This window comes from Notothenia rossii (assembly GCF_949606895.1).
Source record: "Notothenia rossii genome assembly, chromosome: 2".
Classification (NCBI taxonomy): domain Eukaryota; kingdom Metazoa; phylum Chordata; class Actinopteri; order Perciformes; family Nototheniidae; genus Notothenia; species Notothenia rossii.
The window spans coordinates 31,597,989-31,621,843 of NC_136904.1; the positions used below are offsets into that span (position 1 = coordinate 31,597,989).

Consider the following 23,855-nt stretch of genomic DNA (forward strand, 5'->3'; position numbering starts at 1 on the left):
ACCAGGCCTGAACGAGTGTTCAAATCATGTTTTGTTTTTTAAATCTCCTCCTCTTTGATCATAAATCCTGTTAACTAAAAACAGTATGTAACATTTTCATACAGCTGCTATGCTTTCAGCTATTTCGCTGTTATACAAGTGGATGAAAAGGTCAGAGAGGGGATTTATGCATAATTAAAAGACAGTGACAACAAATAAAACAATGACATTTATTTATTGAGTCATAGGTTATACATTTCATGATATAATAGCGATATATTATTATTGGCAAAGATACTATAATCCAATTGCATTTCTATACATAAATACAAAATCTGAGGTAGGGCCTCAAAGATTGGTGACATTGAAAATAAATAAATGCATTTCACATATATGATATATATTTCCTTTTTTCTTTTTTACATTTCACATTTATTTAAAAGATATTTGTTATATCAATATCTACTCTGTTTTCAAATCAAAACGATGTTATGGGCTGTCGGAGGCACATATCTATATCCATAGGCAGCAGTACCTCACGTAGAACACACAGAAATATATGACATTACTCAAGTAATTAGAAATGTAACCTATGCATTCATAGGTCAGACAACAAAGTGCCAAAAAGACACGACAAACATAACAATAGGAATACCGGTACCATATGAGACAGACAATTAGCTATTCTGTGGTGTTATTTTGATATACATACAATATTCAACCATTAGAGGACATCTATAAGGCCAATGGTTACCTGAAGATGTTTTGTAACGTATTGGCAAACATCGAGGAACACTACATGGGATATGAATGGCAGTATCTTAACTTCCTATACGTAGATGAGACATTCCTTTATTCTTCTAAAGTTTGTTTTTCTGTTTTCACTACAACCCTAGTTTAAGTACTCTTTCTTTGGTTACCTATACTGCCCAAAGTTCACTTGCAGGCAAAGCGAATTAACGTTTATTTTTCTGTTTTCTCCGTCCCCCTCTGTAAGAAGGACAACCCTCTGTTTTTATTAAATTCATGTAGAACAAAAAGCTCCCCAACGCATACATGCACAGACTTATTCTACTGAGAGAGAAAGGAGAAGGATTACAATACATGAACATTGAGTTACAGCAACACAAACTGCACATGCAAGCTCTTCGGTGTTATATTTTATGAGGCAATGTTGATTTAACTAAACCCTAAGCTGTTTTTTTTTCTCTAACCAAAAGCACAGAAGCCCAGTAGAAATGGAAACATAGAGACACAAAACACAGAATTTACAGCTATTTAGCCGTGGCTCTTAAGGAAATCATTCATAAGAGGCTTTTAGAGCATACTGTCCATTAGATTCAACACATGATTAAAAGGCCAGCCTGCCCTTATGGCCACCCTGTTCTCAAGTGAGTGGTGGCCATTGGGTTCATTTTTCTTTTGGAGCATTATGGTGTTGGCAGTTTCACCCAGCTCACAATTTGTCAACTAAGAAAGACAGAGGCATCCTGGAAAGAGAAACCTCCTCTAGTTCTACGCTGAGACTGGCCATGCAAACATCTGATTGACAGTTAGATGGAGTTCCGTAAAACTAATACAGAGACAAATACCCACACACAGACGAGCATACAGACATACATTATTATTACGTTTGAACGAATAAAGCTACTCAACAAAAGCAACACTGTGGAGCAAGCAAGCTACACAACAGGGCTTTGGTGCTCATTAGTTGATTATGTTTTTGTATACAACCTCTTTAATAACATCTGTGCTATATACATGTCGAGATTATGAAAAGACATGGCTTTGAGATACGGTTAAGGAGACCCTTAAACGTCTGAGCAACGGTAATTGCATCCAAGTACAAGTAAACGCCTGCAGTGTTAAAAGCATTATAAAGCCAATCAGGACTTTGTGTCAACGTGAATGTGCAGACCCAAATAGTCAAAGTGTGGAAAGGTCTAATTGCTTCTGTGTTTATACATGGTGTTACTGTGTAGGTAATTGGTTGGCAACCGAAAAGTTGACTGCTGTCATGTGACATTAAAGGACAGTGGGACTCCTGCTGAGCTGCACTGTTTTCTTTCCTTCATGCTGCGTAGTAGTTACATCTGAAGAGGACTTTGACGCCCACAGAAACACTCTAACAGAAGCTCATTAGTGCTCATGATGTCTTGACAGCACCATTTAAAGGGACTAAATTACAGCCATTTAACTGATTCTGATGGATCACAGTGTGAGCCTTTCATTTTCTGAATAAGAGGATAAAATGTGTGCCAATACAATTTAAAGTTGGTTACAAGGATGAGGATTTTGTTAATTAATCTTAGCTAGTTATTGTTTTACATTTAACTATGTTATGAAAAGCAATATAATTGATTTAGCACTGCACACAGTTGGGCACAAGTCACTCGTACATCCTGTATCGGCATCGCAAGGCGTGTTTAACAAAAAGCAAGCAAAAATCTAAGCGATGCTGCGTTGAGGTACTCAGAAAGTAGTATTCCGAACCTCTGCAACAAACTCTAAATATAATTTAGCATTCGGATGGCTCAAGATTCTGTTTCCTATGCACTGAATGCTATTGTTCCTACAACTACCGGAGTAGTTTGATGGAGACGAGTATACCTGAGACCCTGTTTTTACGAGGACACAGAGAAGCAAGAGGCATAAGTCTGAAATGGCTAAGAGGTCTCCGAAGGTCAACCACAAACAACAAGAGACAAAGTACACTTCCAGAAAGGATGAGGCCATTTTCTACGCTATTCTTCATCTACTCACACTTAGCAGCTGCTCCTAACCATTTTGAGCACGCGACAACACACGCGCTTACGACTCGTTTTAAGGAGTGTACACTTTGTACAAGATAATACACAGCTAGCAAGAGAAACATGGGGTTTTCAGAGAGACATGAACACAAACACACACACATTCACTCTCAATCTCTTTCTTGCTAGCTCTCTCCTCTGCTGGAGGCTATACATATAATATATATATATATAATGATATATTTGATTTACTTTACTGATGTGATGCACATTGTTAAGATGGTTTGACTTGACAGGTTCACAACACATACAGAGATTAATACACTGTCTAAAATATAAGCACAGAGTGACTATAAGGTCAGGTTTTAGTGTGTTAAATTGGTTAAATGGCCACGTTACTAAAGGAAGGAGAGACTACTCTAGTGATGTCCTACATTGGGAATGTGTTCTTTACATTTTAGAATAATATAATAAAGGAGACCAGGAGTATAACTTAGTAAATAGACCAAGGGAGAGGGTATCACAAATAGTCCCTTGGATTCAGAGAGAAAAATAGACCCAAGCTTCTACCATACTGCAGAGTCATCCAGGCCGAAGTGTATCTACTGAATGTGGTTATCAGGATGCATTCGCTACTCTACTGCGAAGGAGGAGGCACACATTGCAGATCGTATAATCTATTTTTAACAAAGCAAGAGCGAGTGAGCAGAAACTGCTGTGAATATACATATATACTGCTGGGTAGGAACGAAATGTGAAACCAGAGCAATTTTCTTATTTTTTCCAGAGGCTGATATTATTTGTAATGCTGTTGGAAATGTGCACACGAATGGAACAAAACACAGATCCCCGCCGAGCTCATTGAACCGCTGCTTCTCTGTCTCACAATTTTATTTTTGTTTTCCTGTGTCTGCTCGCACCAAGTGATTCATTATCACATGCACACACAAACGCACGTACACACACGACTCCATAGGGGGCAGCTATGGTGAGTCTAATATTGCAAGTGCAGTCTGAGCTGTGTCATTTTTATGACACAATCTTCTCTTGGAATAAAGATCCCTGGGAAGGGTTCTGAAGTAATCAGTGGTCATGTGTGGGGGGCAATGATAGCCCATTAACTGAATACGAAGCCGCAGAGGAGGAGTAGACCCCACCTGGGCAGCCACTCCTCCATGAAAGAAGAGAGGAGGGGGTGGAGAGGAAGGAGGGAAGGGAGAGGGGGTCTGTCTGCAGATCCACCAAACTGGGAGGATGACAGGACACATGAGGGTGAAGCACAAACAGGAGAAAGGGAGAGAAGGGAGAGGAGGGTTTTTTCCAGGTGCCCCCTGCAGGGGTTGGAGGTTGTTGGTGCAATTATGTCAGGGTAACTGCTACTGGTTACTGGTAGGTGCCGAGCTGGAAGTCCTTGGGGGGAAGTTTGAGACCAAGAGAGTTGGTTCCCAGGGGGTCGGTCATGTTTTTGTAGCGTTCTCCACGGTGCTTCAACAGGAAGGGACCCCAGTCGGGTTGAGGGGAGCAGACCAGCTTCAGGCGCTGCGGGGGGGGGGGGGGGAGGGAGAGACACAACATAAGTGGGTTTGTAGGAGGAACTTATCCACGGTCAGTTCATTAACCTCAGTTTGGAGAAACACACAGGAGTATCAGCACTGAAGAGAACTAATGTTCTGCTTTAGACAGGGTCAGCATCAAAACCTAATTAAGCCACATAGAGTTGAGAACTCTTGAAAACATTTCAACTCTTTTTTGTTTTTTTGTGTGTTTTGGTCTAAAGGTCATCATCAGCCTGTAGAGAATAACAAAGATGCCCTCCAGTTCTGTAACTAGTCTGTTTCTATATATTTTTCTCACTGGTATTGCTAATTCGGGCAAAGCATGCAGGTTATGTTGCAACCGAGAAAATCAATATCTGTTTGCTGTAAGTGTATATCATATTTAGAATGTCTCCAATGATTTACCTTGCCGTGAGACAGACCTTTCTACCATTATCAAAGAGCTGCATGTGGTTCAAGGGCCGCGGGTTGCCTAAACCTGCTCTAGGTTAGGTCAATAGCGGTGGGTGGGAGACAGAGTTGCTTTCTTAAACAATAACTTGGTTGTTAAAGGTCCTGATATACGGACTGATTTGATTTCTTTTTTCTAATACAACATTTAAAACCTAAAATTAAACAAGTGCAGAGAAAGTTATAGGCCTAGTCCTTTTGCTTGTAAAACATAATGGAAACATGAGGTGTCTGTCCTAATGCATAAGTAAAAACGTTGATGATTAAGCTTTCAATATAGTCACAGACAGAAAACAGATTAAAAGCTGGAGGATGCTCTGTGATCTGGGCGGCTGTCAGAGCCGCACAGGGAACAAAGACGTTTGGAGAGAAGGCCACGCTAGTCATCATTCATTAATCTGAGTATTTAATTAGGACCTGCTGGACTCCAAGAAAAATTGCAAAATGAATGGTCAGTTAGCTACTGCCTCTCCCTGCTAAAGGGCGAAGGATGAGACTATTGATTTCTCCAACAGTGTGTGTTTGTGATTGTGTTGGACCAGAACATATACGTGACGTGATCATGTCTTGTTACGGCTTTTTCTCACTAATACCTCTCTAAAGCTGCCAGGTGCGAGGTACATCTTAACGCAGAACATGATGGGGATCCAGATGACGGAGCAGCAGACCATGAGCCAGCCCATGACCATGGACCAGGTGGGGTAGGTGTAGTCCTCATACGTCATCCCCTTCCACTGGTACAGACTCAATCCCAGGATGCCCTGCACAGAATATGGAAAATGGAGATTAAAAAAGGATGTCTTCTAGGTTACCTTTAAGAATCTCTTCAGCTGCTGCAACATTGGCGCAGCTTATTGGCCACAGGTAAAAGGATTAGATTGTAATGGTCAGCTTCATAGTTATAGATATTGGGAATGGGTTTGTTGTTTATTAGCGTGTGGATATTTCTGTTTAATACATGAACTCAAACTGTAATTCTTGTCTTGTCCCATTTTAGATTGTAAGTCATTTCTGTTTCTCTGTGTTGGCCCCCATTCTAAAGCTTCAGATAGTTTATCAGGGTGTCCCATTTCACATACCTCCAATAATTCCCTTTTTTAAGGGAATTTAATAAAAAAATGTTTTATGTTGAATAAAATAAAAAAATAAAATGAAAAATAAAGTTGTGTTAGCAGATATTCATAGAAAAGGACTCACTTTATTTAATATTATTCATGACTTAAGAGAGAATGCTGATTTCTTTGTGATGAGGTGCAACTTCAGATAATTGTTCAAATAATATTTGTAGCTTTATTTACATCTGTGCAATGTAAATAAAGTATTTTAAAGGAAATACAAAATAAATCTATAGTTTTTGAAGAACTCTAGAAAACATTTCCAGGCATTTCAACTGCTTTCGCACGTCGGACACAGAATAACCAAGATGGCCTCCAGTTCTGTAACAAGCCTGTTTCTATATCTTTTTATCTTTCGAATTTGGGCAAAGCATGCAGATTATGTTGCAACCTTCAAAACAAAATATACTTTGCACTGGAGAGTGACATGGCACCAAAGTTCAATCAAAACAAAGGCAGAAAACCCCACTGTTCTTCACAAAGTCTTATCCCTGCAAACTCCACACTCATGGGTAAGAATATAAACAACTATTACACTTAAAATACAAATGTTTAGACTTCTGTGGCAGGATGTAGTCTGAAGATGTATTTCCAATTACTAGATTAAACTCAGGATGCAGAGCTAAAGCTAAAGCAGAGCTTCCTTTTACTATATTTACAAATAATTGGACAGGATTGGACAAAGTGTACCTTCTATTGACTACATTTTGGAACCTGAAAGATTAGAATAGGAGGAAGCAATTGAAAACAAACAGAAATAAACCCAGGGTCGACAGAAATACATTAGCTTGGTGTAGTAGTGCATCAATGAGCTTCCCGAGGAAATCAGATCTCCCTGGAGAGCAGCGAGAGAACCAGCCGGCCTCGCTGTTGCTCCATTCGTCATCGTCACCTCTGATTCAGAGCTACAATGGTTTCCACTACAATTAATAACAGGGCTTCTGGCCAGGGTCCAACACTGAACCCTGTGCATCAGATTCTGCTACCACAAATAAGTGGCCGTTTCCCAGAAAATGTGTTGTCTGGAGATAAATGTATGTGTGTATTTGCAGCAGCTGGGTTATCAACAATCTGGCAGTAACTATTTTGTAAAACAACTTGAGACTTGGTGACGTGACAGGAATAGGAACAAATGAATACATTTCTGTTGCTTTCCAATTGCAAATCAATAAACTTGAAAGGCAGCAGTGAACCATTTTCACGCCGCACATGTTCTGTGTGTGTGTGCGAGAGAAAGAGAATAAGATGAGCAAAAACAAACACACCGTCAGAATGGTTGGAGTCACAAAACCCCAGCAGATTCTCCAGAATCGGTTTGGCTGGAAACCAATCATCATTTCAATGTCCTCACAAAATCTCTGCAGACCTGCACAGACAGAAAGAAAAGAGAAGCAAAATGAAATAACAGAACAGAAACATGGGAGAAAGACAGAAAGAGGAGACTGAGCTGGGTTTAATAAGGTCCCTTAAAAAAAAGGCCTTGTAAAATGTGTGTGTGTGTGTGTGTGTGTGTGTGTGTGTGTGTGTGTGTGTGTGTGTGTGTGTGTGTGTGTGTGTGTGTGTGTGTGTGTGTGTGTGTGTGTGTGTGTGTGTGTGTGTGTGTGTGTGTGTGTGTGTGTGTGTGTGTGTGTGTGTGTGAGAAAGAGAGGGCAGTATAGTTTCTGTGGTCCTTCAGAAAAAGCGTGGGAGCAGATGGCTTCATTCCTGCGGCTTTATTGACGGATAACAGTGAGTGACATGAAGAGGCAGTCACACAATCATTTCAATATGTCACCTGTACTGATGCTCTGACAAACTGGAGTTTTCTCCACCTGGGGAACAGCCTGCTCCTGTACACCTGAGCCCTGTGTGTGTGGCTTAGACATCACAACAGAGACCCCTAGTGGTCACAGGTGGAATTACACCGTGTACACCGGTGAGAAAGGGAAGTGAGAACTGCTGTCCTACTCGAAAGACTTCACGATGATCAAGCTCTTATTCACATAGACACCACATCTTTTAAACGTTTTGAACGTTTAAAACATATTTAAATACTAGCCAGGGTAGGCTATGGTATTCCCTTTTCATTGAATTACCTAACATGTTCATAAGAAAACGAGTTAAGAATGCGACTAGAGAACTTCATTTTTAACGTTTAATAATAGATTTTAAAGTTCCTTTTCCTGTCGATAAGGTTTTGAATAAAACATGGGATTTTGAATACCAGCTATTTTTCTATTTGGGTTTCGGTCGAAAGACTTCTCTATTTCTTCTGTAATAGGTTACTTGTGAATACAAACGTCTCTGAAACAGCAGGTGAATCCTCCTGGGGCACTAAAACTCTTGCCTAAAAGCTATACTGATTCAATTATTATATGTTTAGAACATCTTTGAAGGGTCACTTTGATTGTTTATGTCAAAAACAGCTTTTCTAGACATACGAAGTCTTTGAAAACAGTAATGATTCGGTGGCTCTGGAGGAGATTTGTCAAGTCTGAGAAAACACCTCAAGTGGCACCACTCACACTTCACAACAGAGTTTGAAAGACATGGACATTGAGGGTCTTACAAAAGATGTTATCAGGCTGCAAATGAAAATTGTAGCATTCAGGGTTTGTTGAATTACTTCTTATATAAATGAATAATTCCTCTTAAAACCAGAACAGTTTCCTGCAGCTGTGTTCAGGGATATTTGTTATTGATTATAGATTTTTTAATGTAAGACCTGCAAACAAAAGGGAGGATGGAGCTGAGATTGGTCAAGATATGTAGACAAAACTAACCAGATTTTCATAGATATAAAATGAATACCCAAGGAATATAATCTAATGAGCACATTTGTTCTCCTCAAAGAACAAAATAGTCAGTTAGTTGTTTCACACTGTAGGATGTAACAATAACATTACAGCCTTCATTATTGCATGTGAAAGAGATAAGACAGGATCAGCTGTACTCACCATAGAGGTAGGAAATCCCCAACAGCTCGCAGATCGCAATGATGACCAAAGAGTAGGAGGCTGCGTACGTGTCCACCAACTGCAGCATGAACATCCCATTCTGTCACACACACACACAAACTAAATGTTACAGCAGTTCGAGGTATCATCCTTCAAGGACACCCTCCTCCTTCACTTTTTGTCAACCTCTGACTTCTCAATGGAGATAACTGTCACAGCGACTTGCACCGGATGAAAATAAACGACATGTATAAATCCTACTTTGGGCTGGATTTTGCCTTCTGAGGCTGTCTGAGGGGATTCTAATAAGACTCAGCCTCTCTTGTTCCAATCAGCGAGCCTGTCCTCTGAAGACCCCGACTTCAATTTACATGCAGAGATCTGTCGGCTTATTCAAAGAAAGAGTCCAAGGACATGTGGAGACAATGCTCAAATGTCCCTGTGGGGCCTTGAAGCATCGGTGTGTGCATGGATTTGTGTTTTTAGTGCCGTACCTCTGTAATCATGGGGAACCCGCAGACGAAGAAGATGGCACAGAAGATCAAAGTAAAGAGAGGTTTGTTTTTCCTCAAGTATTTGGGGAACTCATCCGACACCGAGGTTACGATGGTCTCTATGGTGGCGAACTGGGATGCAGATAATAGAGAGGAAGAAACAGAGAGAGTTCAATCACATGCAAGATGAAAGATTTGTCATTCAGACTCAAATTTGATTAGCCTATAATAGAACAAATTGAATTAAATGATGTTAAATCATCATGAAGTTCGAAATGCTAACTCTGAAAAACACATCATCACATATCCTGACTACAGAATGACTGAAATGGTCTCATCAGCCCAGTTTTGCAGCAGCATTTCAACTAAAAGGCCTCCAGTCAGCACGTTTTCCTCTTTTGTATCAGAGCAGTTGATGATGCTGGAATTCAGTATTCAGAGCCGTTCGTCTCCAATTCATCCTATAAACCCATTTCAGTCAGACAAAACACGTGTTTCTTTCACATGTTTATGAGAAGCAGCATATAGTTTGGCGTCTAGGCTCGGACCTCATCACTCCATAGATATACATAGCACGATGAGTGATGATTAAATAACTAACCCCAGAGTCTACAGGTGGAAACTGGGGTGGTGGTGGGGCAGGCAAGCAGCAGCGACGTAGAGGTAGCTGCAGCAATAGCAGCAACAAGCAAAGCATAGAGAGAGATCTGGCAGGTTAAATAGAGCGGCATATTAAGGAGAGAAAGATCTGTTTGGTTGGTTGTAGAGTGGCAAGGGGCGGCAAATTGAGAGAGCTGGTATAGTGTGTGTGTGCATATTCATCTGCTGCTGTCCTCTGGGTTCTGAGCTCATTTTAACATCATGTTGCATTTGCTAATGGAACATGCTCCTCCTCAGGATTAGGATAATGTTCTTTATTTGTTTTGGTAATAAATGGAATTACGGCAAAAATGGGGCGAAGCCTGCGAGCTGGTTCAGGCAGTCAACTCGAGCACTTATGCTGCATTCATACAGAACAGAAAGCCATTGGAGCTGAGCTATCTGCCTCCTCTCAGCTCGTCTACTTCCTACTGAACTCCCAAAACTAATTTCCCGTCAACATCCCAAGCCTATTACCGCCGAGCTGCTTTCTACAACAAAGCCACCAGCCCTCTCTTCGGACCTGCCGCTGCCAAGGCAAAGTAACATCATCATTTACTGTTAATGTAGACTTGTGTCTTAATGCGCCGCTGTGCCCCCCGCTCCTCTGCTCGGCTCAGAAGCATCACACTGCATGTAGAAGAGTTGGTGTTTTTTACAGGAACTGTTTGCCCAGGATTGTATCCAGAGGTGCTCTGGACTTTCTTTTAAACATGCCAGGGACTTAAGGGTTTGTTTATTGAAAGTCACATCAGGAATTAATAAGTGCAGTAACTGACACAATTACAGTTCTGTAACTTTGAAGAGTGGTGTGCATTGGTAGTACAGAAAAGGAAGCACTTTGAAAGTGTGTTATTACGAATTTAAGCCAACAAAACAAGCTTGAAACACAATTGTGACAGCTATAAATTGATAATGGCTAAATGTGCAAAGCTAGCGGGCACAACAAAACATATAATTTTGTGTATAATTTAAAGGCACGCTATAATTACATTTATAATACATTTTACATCTTTAATAATAATGTTTAATTTTGTTTAAATACTTAAGTGGTACACTCAAGGCCTCCAGCCTCGTAGATGACAAAAACTGGCTAATGCAGTTTTAAGTTTTCTACTTATGCTTGACTATCTCCACACTTTTTTGTGATGGTTTAATCTAGAGAATGTCAGACAAAAGTTTGGAAAAATAACTTTATTTATGTACTTTAATTGTACCCAAACATAGATTTACTTCAGTGTTGTTGTTGCAAAACTTTAGGGTTCACTTTATTTCACTCACTCCAATCATGCAGCCCCCCCTCAGCTCAAGAACCTGGAGAGCTGGAGCTCTTCAGCTGAAATCAGCCACAGTGGGTGGTGTCTGTGAGTAATTATGATAATTAGGTCAATGTCTGCAGAGTTTATACCGAGCTGCATGCTGCTAACAAAGTTGAGTGTTTACTTTGAGACTCTCCTTTCCAAAATAAAGGTTGCTGATGTTATCAAACTTAGAAATCTTCACCAAGAGACTGGTGCTGTTTCAGCCACTTCTAAAACATTGTGTTCTCACAAACAAACAATGACTACTCTCGTTCCCGTACTCTGATCTAAGATTGTTATTCCCCTTAAACAAAAAGCTCTGTCCTTGGAGCTCGGAAATATAAATAATTTATATATTCATATGAATCTTTGTAATTTTAAGCTGCTACAAACCCACAGAGAATAAACACTGCAGCTCCAATTATCTTTTTTAGACTCTGTTGGAACATTATTTTGGTTTAACTGCACATTTAATGTTGAGTTCAGCCTCCGCTCTGCCCTATCACCCTTACTTCCCACAGCAGCAGGCTGTTGTTTTTAAATGTTTTTCCAAAACAATCCCCTATAAAGTCATAGTACACTACCTACCCAGTACAACACAACAACATAAAACATAATTTAGCAGGAAAGTGCATGAATGTTGCATTTACAATCCTCAGGAACTCCACTCCAATCGGAGGATAGTGCTGCTCCATTTCTGATGGATTTGAAAATGTTGTTTGTTGTAGGTACTTACTACATTTAACAAGCTGTGGAGTATTTTTGGCCCCCAAGTGGACAATACATGTCACTATTTTAAGGTCCAGGTTTGTTTTGCTGTCTTGTACCAGATTCCAATGAGAGAAGTGACATCACTTTCACCACTGTGTGCCCACTACAGAGGGATGTCCAGCATCTCTTTAGCCTATAGCTTAGTACAAAGACTGAAAGCTAAAGATACTTGCTAACGTCCATAAAAAGCACAAATAAAAATCCAAACCAAAAGCTATTTTTCAACGTCAACCACTGAACAACGTGATCTCAGTGTATGGAGCAACAGTCCTGTCCCTAAAATGAGTTTCCAAGCTAGCTAAACATAGCTGAATGCTCTTCAGACAATTGGTGGCTAGCTTAGCTGCTAACAAGACGTAACATGTAATAACAAAACGTTTGAGGTTTTATTAACAGAGCTAGTACAACAGTTGCTGACGAATCACATGGTAGTTACTTTTGAAGACCAAAAGTAACTAATTAACTATAATTAAATCAAATATAACGATAACTTACTATCAGCTTTTAATGCCTAAAATTCTGATTGTGTCGAAATAGCTGGCACTTTTAGAGTACCATAAAGTAACCTTACTCCTCATTATTATAAGGACATATAGGGCACACACACACACACACACACACACACACACACACACACACACACACACACACACACACACACACACACACACACACACACACACACACACACACACACAGATAGAGCAGTGGTTACCATGGTATCCAGGCCAAGAGTCAGGAGCATGAGGAAGAAAATGATCGCCCAGAAAGGAGACAGTGGAAGTCTGGTCAGAGCCTCTGGATACACCACGAACGCTATGCCTGGACCTGACACACACAAACAGAGCAAAGACACACACACACACACACACACACACACACACACACACACACACACACACACACACACACACACACACACACACACACACACACATACACACACACACACACACACACACACACACACGCGCGCGCGCGTACGTAAATGAAGATGACCCACACCATCTCCACAGCAGGTAACGTTTTCAGGTGTGTTTGAGTGAACAGCTCCGGCCTGCTGCTGCCGTGGTAACTTACCTTCATCCGCCACCTGCTCTATCGGCACTTTCAACTCATGTGCCATGAAACCAATGACCGAGAAGATGACAAAGCCAGCAAATATACTGGTCGCACTGTTTGTACATGTCACAATAATAGTATCCCTGCAGGGGAAAAGAGGGAAAGGGAGAAACAAATGGTTAATATCTGCTTTAGTGATGTAAATAATGCAGCAATATGTTAAACATGCAACATAAAACCAATTTGATATGATGGTAAAGCTCTATCATTTGAAACAGGACATGACTGTTGTGTAAAGCAGAAAAGAGAAACAATGGCGCCATCTGGTGGTAGGAGTTAATACTGCAAATCTAAGTGTTACAGAAAGTGTACACAGGGGGGTGTACTGTAGTGCATTATGTATTATATTGTAAAATAAATAATAACAATTATGCAATGGGCATGTTTGTAAAATATGTTATTAGATAGGTTTATTGAAGGTATTTTTGTAGCAAAGCATTCATGATGGTAATTTGAATTGAAAGAGAACATTTTAATATATGTCAAATAAATTAGTCGCGGATATTTCTTAGAATTATGAAAACAACTCAACAACAAGCCATTCTGAAGTCTAACATTTATTACGTTTTGTTTATTTATTACTCTTTAAATCTGTTGGTTTTGTAGATGTGTCCTATGTGACCGTTATATGTTTCAAATTGAGTGGGAGTGAAATGAATAAAACACAACAATAGTTCACAGATTTGAAAGACAGAGGGGGATGCTTTAGAAGAGAAGAAATGAAAGAAACACTGAACTGCATTTCTACCAGACATAAAGAAACAGTGTCAGTGTCTACAGTGACAGTTTGAATGTGTCTGCCAGAAGCATGGTTTACCTTTTGTGTGTTTACCTGTAGCAGTTATTGTGGAACTTATTGTAGGAAGAGAGAGTGATGAGGCCTCCCCAAGCAGCCGACAGAGAGAAGAAGATCTGAGTGGCTGCGTCTTTCCACACCTGACAGAGGAGGAGAGGAAGGGCTGCAGGTGAAGAGCAGGGAAAGGACGGAGAACAACACAACATGGGTGAATTAAGCGTCATGCGTCAGGTACCTTTGCAGACCACAGTTTCTCCCACTTTGGAGTTATGAAGTAGAGGATGCCGTTGAAGGCACCAGGGAGGGTCACTCCTCTGATTAGCAGGATGACCAGCACCACGTAGGGGAAGGTGGCTGTGAAATACACCACCTGAGGAGACAAGATGAGGCGAAGTGAGAGAGGGAAGGCCAGTAAAACGGCCTGTGTCAAGTTGCTACAATATTTTCAGTGGGGAAAAGAACATTTGGGAAGTTTGTAGGTATGTCAATCAACTATTCCAAACACAAGGTGGATGTGATGTTGGGGATCCAGAGTGTAACTTTTGGTGTTCGGACAACATTTAATATTAATTAACTCTAAGAAAACCAGCAACCAAACAAAAACAACATTATTCAGTCTTCCAGGTTTGATTTTCGCACACAGAAATTATCCATCCATCCATCTTCTCCCGCTTATCCGTGGTCGGGTCGCGAAATATCACAGAAATTAGGATAAATACAAATCATATGTGAGGTTACACACACTGCACCTTAAAATAAAAATTGTCCAGATGTTTTTTCTATTATGTAACATGACAATCTGTTAGCTCTAGACAGTTTCAAGCCAGCTGGTGTCTCTAAAGGTTTGACAGTGTGTGTGTTGCATGTATGTCCAGCAGGGGGCAACACTATACAATAATTCAACTTCAATAATCTCTCAATGGGTGCCATACCATACTGTACTAGATTCTTGTCCAACAAGGGAGGAAAATAGAGCCACCAAAAAAAAGCGGGGTTTAACTTCTTTGTTTATATAAGTATACATATTCTTATTCGATTTTTTTAATTATTATTATTATGAAATGGAGCAATTGTTACAGAAAGATATTTCCCCTGGAATAAGTATTAGGATTCGGATACGAATGGATCAAATGAGACTTTGATGATACTTAGCAAACTGTATGCCCAGGCAAACATATTAATGCGGAAATTTCACAAGTGCTCTGTAGATGTCAAGGTATCACTTTTTAAAGCTGTCTGTAACTGTGGAGTAACTACAAGGCTAGAAGCATGCAAAAACTAAAAGTTGCATACAATGATGCTTTATGGTTGCTGCTGAGGGTACCAAGATGGCAGAGTGCCAGCCAGCTGTTTGTTACCTTGGGGGTAACTACCTTTCAAGCCCTTTTAAGAAATGTAATGTACAAATTCATGTGCCGCCTAGAAGAATCTGACAATCATTTTATCTCGATTTTAATTAACCCTGTGAAGAGTTCTACTCGGTTCTCTTCCATGATTTGGAGACATTGGCGCAACAGCCTCCACAGACAGTGAGCATATATGTGTGGCTAGCTGTCATTGGACTGATTTTATGTTTTTTATCTGTTTGTTTAGCTTTTTAATCTTATTTATTGATGTGTATCTTGTCATTTTGTATGTGATATGGACCTTGAGTCTGAAATAAAGATTGAATTGAATTGAATTTACAAGATATTTGATCGTTTGTAAAAATATTTTTAAATATTTTTTTTATTTTCTAAGTTGTATATTTATTTTAAGGCCTTATTAGTTCAATCTGATGTGATGAGAAATCAAAATTAATTTCCTCTAGATATATTAAATAAAAAAGATAGCATTTAATTAATCTGCTTATTTTATGTTAAAATGTATGTTTATGTTAAAAGCTTGGTCTACAATCTAACAGCACTTGGTGACATTAAGGGCTCTTCACTTGAGTTCTTCCCTTGCTCACCATTATGCAACATCACATCACTAGGGGGCACTTCAATCCCACTTGTTCTCCTCACCAGCTAAATAAAGTAGCAAACAGCAGAACAGATCAGAGGACTATTTTGAGGAGAATTTTTGTTTTGTGTTACCTTTCCTGACGATTTGATTCCTTTGGCTAGAGAGGCGTAGACAATTAACCAGGCGAGCATCAGACAGCCTGCCAGAGGCCAGCGGATATCTCCTGGAAACTCAATTCCTTTGGAGATGTGCAACACGTTGTACCTGCAGGCGGGATTCAAACAGCAAAACTCAACCTGAAAACACACCTCATAAACTCAAACAAAATGCAACAATACACAATTCAAATATGTATTAGCAAATAACTAACTTCCTTTTTAAATATTCAAGTCATATATGTATTGTTCCACAAATCTTTCAAATATGTTCTTTAACTGTTTCCAACAGAAATCAAAGTTATTTGAGAATTTGTATAATTATTTGACTTCATTGTTTGTAGAAGTTTCCCATTATTCTGTCTCGTTTCACACATTCATTAAATGCTACGGAAAAAATGTTTATTTGTTTTTTGTATATGTTTTTGAGTTGTAGATAAACAACTTTTGATTTATAACTGAAAATTGTTGTAATACTTTTATTTAAAAGATTACTATTATTATTTTTGCAGAACATTTTCAGGTGAAACTGGTGTAAAACCTTTTTCTTTGTGTTAAATGAGTTCCTTAATATGTCCTTGTTTAGACACAAACATGTTAACACATTATTCTGTGAAACTCCTTTAAAAGCGCATATGGCAGACTTTAAGGAGTTAAACATTACTCTCTATTATCATGATCAAGCTTGGTGTTTTTTTAAAGACTCTAGCAAGCCGAGCACATTCAAGACAAACATATCTGATTGATCTTTCATCTGTGGAAAATAGTAAGAAAATTAAAACTTCAAACTAAAACACAGCCGTCATTTATGTTGCTATGAGTTGTTAATGCTACTTTTATTGGCTGTTTATGCCAGACTCACTTGAAGTACTCCTCGCTGGGGCTGACGTAGGTGTGGTTGCCGTCCACCGTCATGTTCAGCAGTTTGCTCAGGTTTCCCATAGTGTTTGCGGACAGACAGAAAGAGGAGTTCTTGATGGAGGTGAAGTTTCTGTCCCGCAGGATGCACGAGTCTGTTCCAATCAGAAACTACACACGTCAACTGGGAGAGACTGGCAGAGTGCTGCAGTGGGAAAGAGCTCACTGTCCCTCAGGCTCACCCACTGAGGTTAGTTGGAGCGGACACATGGGGGGCTGACAGGAGACAGCAGTGTGGATCCTCAGTGAGAGGACTTAGTTGGATGTTTTGCTATTTTTGTTATTTAGCCAGATGTGAAAATAAAAATTATTACACTGAACTATCTATAATCAATACCTCATTTATGATACTCCAGGAGTCCAGTCAAAATTGCTTTTAATTTGACTGCAAAATATTGTCATGCAGACAAAGTTTGATGACACTTGTTTAAGTCCTGCTTTTAATGCATTGTAATGCAGAAAACATGTCAGTGCTTTGCATTCAGATATTTTTTTTTCCTAAGATAGAAAATGGCTAAAACACTGCATATAATATGGTACAAAACAATGGCTCAAGCACTCATGCGCATAAAAAGAGTGTTTCCTGTTACTAGGAAAGAACAAATATATCAAACCACTGAACCTAATGCAACAGCACTGCAGAACATGCACAACAAAATCAACCTCAATAAACGTCTGTTTGACCGAAATATTTGGAAAAAGCACAGTTAATATGGTATGTGTATTGTTTTGCATGCCTATTGTATCAGATTGTAAAGATGTAATTGAGTCCACTGCATTCCATGTACACGTATGATTTGAACGTATTCATTGCCTAAATTACAGGTTGTATATAACCTTCAATAACCATAGTGGTTGACTGATTTTATCACTGCTAATATGTATCCTTTATCTATAATGTCCGTCCTTATTGAGGTCCAGAGCCTAGTTTTACAGGCCTGCAGTTCACGCAGCAGCCAGCAGGGGTCAGTCTCGGGCACACCGCAGCACTGCAGCAGCCTGTACAGTAAATGTGTCAACCGAGCAGTTTTTTTGCTGAATTCACACAATTGCTAAAGGCGAATATTAAACAAAATTAACGGAATTTCGATATTTATTCGAACCACGTCGACATAAATTACCTCCAAGGCCCTCCCCACACATTTTCTGTAGAGAAACCACCATTTCATAAACAGTTTCATTTAAAAATTAACCAAAGCCATAACATATCTGACATTATCACACAAAAGAAGAATCACAACTATTTCAAATGTTTGTTTCTAAGTAGAAAATGTCACATCGAGGCCTGGCCTATAGTTTGCCTGTATCATAGCAAATGTATGGATTTTAAGTATTTTGGGGAGTGAAAACACCGCAGAGATCACAGGTCAGGATTCATTATACTGCAGGACACCTAAGAGGGAGTCGTGACGCATTGCGCATTGTGGAGAGAGAGAGGTACTTTTGGTGTGTGTGTGTGTGTGTGTGTGTGTGTGTGTGTGTGTGTGTGTGTGTGTGTGTGTGTGTGTGTGTGTGCGTGCGTGCGTGCGTGTGTGTGTGTTTGCGTGTGTGTGTGTGTGTGTGTGTGTGTGTGTGTGTGTGTGTGTGTGTGTGTGTGTGTGTGTGTGTGTGCGTGTCTTACCTAGCAGCAGCATGTCTTTGTCCTTACATTCCGCCGTGTTCCACTCATTCCTACAGTTAGCCCATGGCAGTGAGCCCTTCAACGAAGCGAACAGGTAGTACAGTGTCCAGCACATAATAATATTATAGTATATGGCTATCAAGACAGATATTATCAACATGGCAATCCCGCAACCTAAAATAAATAAATGAGACGAAATATATAAATTACTCTTGAGAAAAAGTAGATGAACTCTTGTTTATAAATTAGTTTTTTATTTTTGAATTGGCTCTTGGTTTGTTAGTTGTTGCAGTGTACCTTGCAGAGCTGGGATGCATTTCCACACTGACACGGGCCCCTGGCTGGCAAACTGGCCCAGGGCCACCTCCATCAAAAAGATGGGGACGCCGGCAATGCCCAACATTGTCAGGTAGGGGATCAAAAAAGCTCCTGCAAGGAAAGGAAGCAGCAGGATGTACAGAGCGCAGTTTAAAAGACAGAAAAGCCCGAAAACTAACACTAAACTGTTGTTCGAATTGAATGTAAGTAAAGGATCTCATCAGCTGTTATTCAAACCACACACAGTTTGTGCCATTACCTTGATTGATAAATTAAAAAAAACATTAATATCTATAAACTATTTCAAGCAGAGCTGAACAAGTCATTGATTGTTATATCAAATGTAGTGGATAGTAATTGATAATAAGGGTATTTATAATATCATTAACTGTGTCTTCGTTCACAGCAGTCTTATACAAATTAGTAAGACTTAATTAAATGCATTTTTCTTAACATTATCTTTATTTATTCAATTATTTTCGTTGTTCTCATTCAAATAGTTGCTATCCAAAATCTCTCCTGTATTTTCCGGCTGGTCTAAGGGCTACCAAAGAAACATCTCAAAAGGAGCAATAGAAATACATTAAAACCCTGATTTCTGATGGGAAATAACTCTCTGCATTTTCGACCAGATTTTTTGTTTGTGTCTTACCTCCACCATTTTGGAAGGCAAGATAAGGAAACCGCCACACGTTCCCCAGACCCACAGCATAGCCCACCATAGACAGAATAAAATCCAGTTTATTGGTCCAGTTTCCTCTGGCCTTATTCTCATCTCCCTCTTCGTCCTCCTCGTCAGCCTAAGAGGGAAAAACATTCAATTATTTTCCAAAATAAAACCCACCCTCTCCAAGTTAAACCATAACTGTATATGAATACTATAAATAAAGACCTGGGTCTGAAAGATGGAATTTTATCATGAAAATATATGGACGTTAGTTCTTTTAAGTCAAAAACCACCAACAAAATGCACATCTCTTTTTAAAGAACAAATAGGCTACAATTTTATTTAACTATCATAAAGAAACCTTGAAATATTTTCCCCATTTAAAAATACAAACGAATCAATACAAATATTTTAGAGTTCAGCTTGGTACACTTGATCTGAATTTCCCGATAAAGGTTTATCTTATCTTATGATTTCCTCTCTAAAATTCAATTTTTTCCATTATGTTGATTTCATTAACAGATGCAGTGGACAATCAGATATCAGCACAAACTTTCCAATGAAAACCCTTTAGAAAACTCGTCTTTAACTGCACTTATGGGCCCGATATTGCAACCAAACCGCTTGAAAGCACCTCCTAAATCTAAGATTCTAATATTAAAAAAGCTGCTAAGGGTCCACAAATATAAAGCAAATGGGCTACTAAAAATGTATAAATACAATTGTACGGCAGGATATGAGCTGAATACAAGAAACTGCATGAATATTCAGATAATAAACAACGCCATGCATGGGAATGTGTGTATTTGTGTGTGTGTAGGTATACTGTAAGTGTGCGTGGGGTGGGGGGTGCCCTCCACGGGACTGAAACAATCCGCAGTCTCATGTAATACATTGCTGTCTATCAGCCGGATAACACCTGGGCTTTTGGGCCATACCAAGTGTGTCTGCTGGGAGCGGGGAACACCGAAAATACCACGAGAGTATAATTGAATTCCATTTATCGTGCTACCATTGTTACTGTCTGAAGAAAAATCAAGCAGAACAAATCATTGGAAATCGCTCTGTACGAAAAACAAATAGTCTCGTTAAGGACTAATGTTCCATCTGCACTGATGCTGATCAGATCATCCATCACACTGATTCATAAATAAGACGCCGTTTTGTTCCCGGATATTTAGCTGACATAAGCAGGTTTGAAAGTTTTGATCAGATTGGTGCAGAGGGATCCGGACTTGACGCTGCGCAGAGCAGGGACCCCAAAGAGCTCAGAATCCCCCCAAAGAGCTACAGTCCTTTACATGCAATAATCCAGCGTTTACACATGTTCCATTCAAAGCCCCTATAAACCAGCAGCATGCACCTCTGCCATGTGGCTTTGTGGAAGTGTTAATATAGCCTGGATTACAACATGGACAAATACTTTCTACTATAGCATTTGTAAAAAGCATTTGTTTTATATTCCAAAAATGAACGATCTATATAGCCTATACTCCTATGAGTGCTTAATCTTTAGGCTATGATCTGATCGCCATGACAAAAGGGGTCTCATAATGTCTTAGTAACCCGGGGTTACACATCCACTGCTTAATTCATTCACCACTTTTTAAGCACATCTGAGACAAAACCATGAACCAGCCTGCACATTTTTAAGGGACATTCATATCATCTCAGCATTACACACTCCGGATCTTTCACTCCACCACACATCAGCAGCCCTGCTCTACAAAAGCTCTGCATGGCGGTGGGAGCTCCCAGGGGTGTGCACCTCTACCGTTGGAAACAGCTGGTTAGATCCACTCAGAGACACACGGAAACATCCACACCGCTCTCAGACCAGCCGCTCTCCGTTAAGGAAACGCTTCATTTACCTGACTTACCCCCGCCACGGTGCCGGGCTGAACAGACGTGTTCCCATCTGTTCCCAGGATGATGGTGGTTTGGCTCATAGCCGTCCAGTTGCCCGCGGTGTTGTTCTGCTCTGCTGCCCGGAGTGGGTCGCCGTACAGGGCGGCCCCCTCTCGGGCCGAACCGGCGGATTCTTTCCTGAAGGCCGAGTTCACGACCACGGATCCAGGGGCCGCCGGAGCGGTGTTTTTAAACGTCCCATACGCTTTATTGCTGTCCAGTTCTCCCGGTTTATTTTCCGTGGAAGAAAAAGTTTTGCTCTCGTTGCAGGGAGCAGGCGGCTGAGGCGCTGGGTGGTGGTGAGGGGAAGCCGGCGGGCAGGCGGCCGTGTTGTCTGGTTTGCTTGCTGTAAGTCCCGCAGCTCCGTCGGGCTGCTGCGCCGGGATGTAGCCGGTGGGAGCGCTGGCCGGCTGTTTGGCCATTTCTCTCTGGTCAGAGAAATCCTGGAACATGGGAGTGACAGATCAGCAAAACAAAAGGCAGAAAAACGACCGAAAGCATGAAGCTGTGGTGAAGCTGCTGCTTTGGACCTAACAATACTCAATTCTCTTTCTGCAACATTTTTCTGCAGCATGTTCTGGCTGCTCTATAGTTTCAGCTCAAAGTACCCGGTGTGTGTGTGTGTGTGTGTGTGTGTGTGTGTGTGTGTGTGTGTGTGTGTGTGTGTGTGTGTGTGTGTGTGTGTGTGTATATGTGTGTGTGTTGGTGGGAGGGGGTTTGCTCGGCTTCTCCAGTTCTCGCTTTCTGCAAGATTCTTTAATTTTACGCCCCATTTCCCCCTCATGTCATTCAGCCACACACAATCCACTGATTTTATGGGCAATAGACAAGCTGCTGCAGGTCTCTTGGTATAGCTCCACTCTCCCCGGCAGGCATGCAAGATCACCGGCGTTACAGCAGTGAGCGGACCCGAGGCGGGGAATTACAAATGACTCCCTGAAATGCTGCTTTGAGGGATAGCAACCAGAAAATCTTCAGTTTTGAAAAAGAAAAAAAATCAACTTTGTCATTGATTAATGCTCAGAAGTGATTTAAAGTAGTGAGAAAACAAAGAACTGCAACTGGTTCGCTTATCGGTTATATTTAAAAAGAAAACAAGTACAATCAAAAATAGAAAAGTGGTATGATAAACAAACATACAGTTTTCTCGCGTCAGAACTTTAAAAAAGCCACACAATGGGCCTCTACAAGTTAGAAAAAACGGAATAGTAGGTGACAGAAAGAGAGAAAAAAGTTTTTAAATGTGGAGTTGCCGCAGCTGAAAATCAGCACAATGGAGAGTGTCGGAACAGCAACGTGCCAAACTGCATTGAAAAAGTGTCAATCAACAAGAACAAATCCCAGAACAAGTTCATTACACAGATAAAACAGCAGATAAAAGTAAAAAAAGTGTTTTCGAACACTTACCATATTTGGGTGTTTGCTGGCAAGCTGATGTCAGTTGTAAGAGAGGACTGGAAGCGGACTGCCTGTACCCGCGCAAAGCAGCGAGTGCAAAAGCTCTTCTATAGCTCCGTGGGAAAGAGTGGAGTTTGCGTCAGTGCAGAGCAAGGTGCCCTTCGCGTGACATTTTCTTGATAATAGGAGTTTGATAAATCATTGGCCTTGATTCGGATTTTTAAAGGAGCCAATACGATGAGGGGCGCGTGAGTCAGTGTGTGCGTGAATTGTGTGCGTTCTTGTTACGCACGGGCACGGCATGAACGCTGGACGGACTCTTTCTTTAATACACTTGTCTCTGGGGATGTGTTACACACACACACACACACACACACACACACACACACACACACACACACACACACACACACACACACACACACACACACACACACACACACACACACACACACACACACACACACACACACACACACACACACACACACACACACACACACACACACACACACACACACACACACACACACACACACACACACACACACACACACACACACACACGTTTGGGATAAAGATTTCCAGGTTTAGGATTTTATTGGAGAGGATCTAATGCAGCAGAGAGCACGTGTCTAAATAATACTGTGCTGAGTCTTGATTCTCTGGTAAAGTTACCATTACAGTAGCCACATACTGAAAGGGCCATTTGCACAAGATTCTTGATTTGATAGAAACACGTTGTTATATCCCGGCATAAACATTTAGGCCCGACAATGCAGAAGCTACACAAGCTACACAATAAATGGGGGTATTAGTTGTAGAGGTTTATAATAGTTGGACAGTTAGATAGACGAGGATGGTATTCGTACACATATTATCATACATAGACATACATTAACATGTAAGGTGTAATAAAATACACGGTCTAACACTATGGGCTATAAATGGTCTGAACTATAAATAGTTTTTCCACTTGGCAGGTTTTACGCACTAGAGGTTCTATACGTTCCT

At 40.5% G+C, this 23,855-nt stretch overlaps 1 protein-coding gene across 3 annotated transcripts; it reads right to left on the minus strand.

Moving 5' to 3' along the window:
- Positions 1 to 195: 195 nt before the first annotated feature.
- slc6a5 (solute carrier family 6 member 5) lies at positions 196 to 23,011 on the minus strand. Of its 3 annotated transcripts, XM_079664659.1 has the most exons (16): positions 22,851 to 23,011; positions 21,407 to 21,886; positions 19,521 to 19,668; positions 18,848 to 18,979; positions 18,551 to 18,724; positions 16,874 to 17,024; positions 15,988 to 16,120; positions 14,145 to 14,279; positions 13,946 to 14,049; positions 13,072 to 13,196; positions 12,707 to 12,819; positions 9,281 to 9,412; positions 8,787 to 8,886; positions 7,116 to 7,216; positions 5,329 to 5,496; positions 196 to 4,268 (listed from the first exon to the last, which is right to left on the minus strand). In XM_079664659.1, exons 1-16 carry the CDS (start codon positions 22,851 to 22,853, stop codon positions 4,113 to 4,115), a joined length of 2,355 nt encoding a protein of 784 aa, XP_079520785.1. In that variant the 5' UTR covers positions 22,854 to 23,011; the 3' UTR covers positions 196 to 4,112. The 3 variants fall into 3 exon arrangements, with proteins under 3 accessions (XP_079520785.1, XP_079520786.1, XP_079520784.1); XM_079664660.1 differs by lacking the exon at positions 22,851 to 23,011 and having other exon boundaries at positions 21,416 to 22,500; XM_079664658.1 differs by lacking the exon at positions 22,851 to 23,011 and having other exon boundaries at positions 21,407 to 22,500.
- Between the last annotated feature and the right edge of the window lie 844 nt (positions 23,012 to 23,855).

Bases quoted from the DNA above. Each gene is read 5' to 3' on its own strand.
- slc6a5 (XM_079664658.1), bottom strand. From the start codon at position 21,895: ATGTTCCAGGATTTCTCTGACCAGAGAGAAATGGCCAAACAGCCGGCC. The intron at 7,217-8,786 runs GTGAGTACAGCT...CTGTCTGTGCAG, and splicing joins GGGGATTTCCTACCTCTATG to GTCTGCAGAGATTTTGTGAG. The intron at 4,269-5,328 runs GTATTAGTGAGA...CCCCCCCCGCAG, and splicing joins CACCTGGCAGCTTTAGAGAG to CGCCTGAAGCTGGTCTGCTC.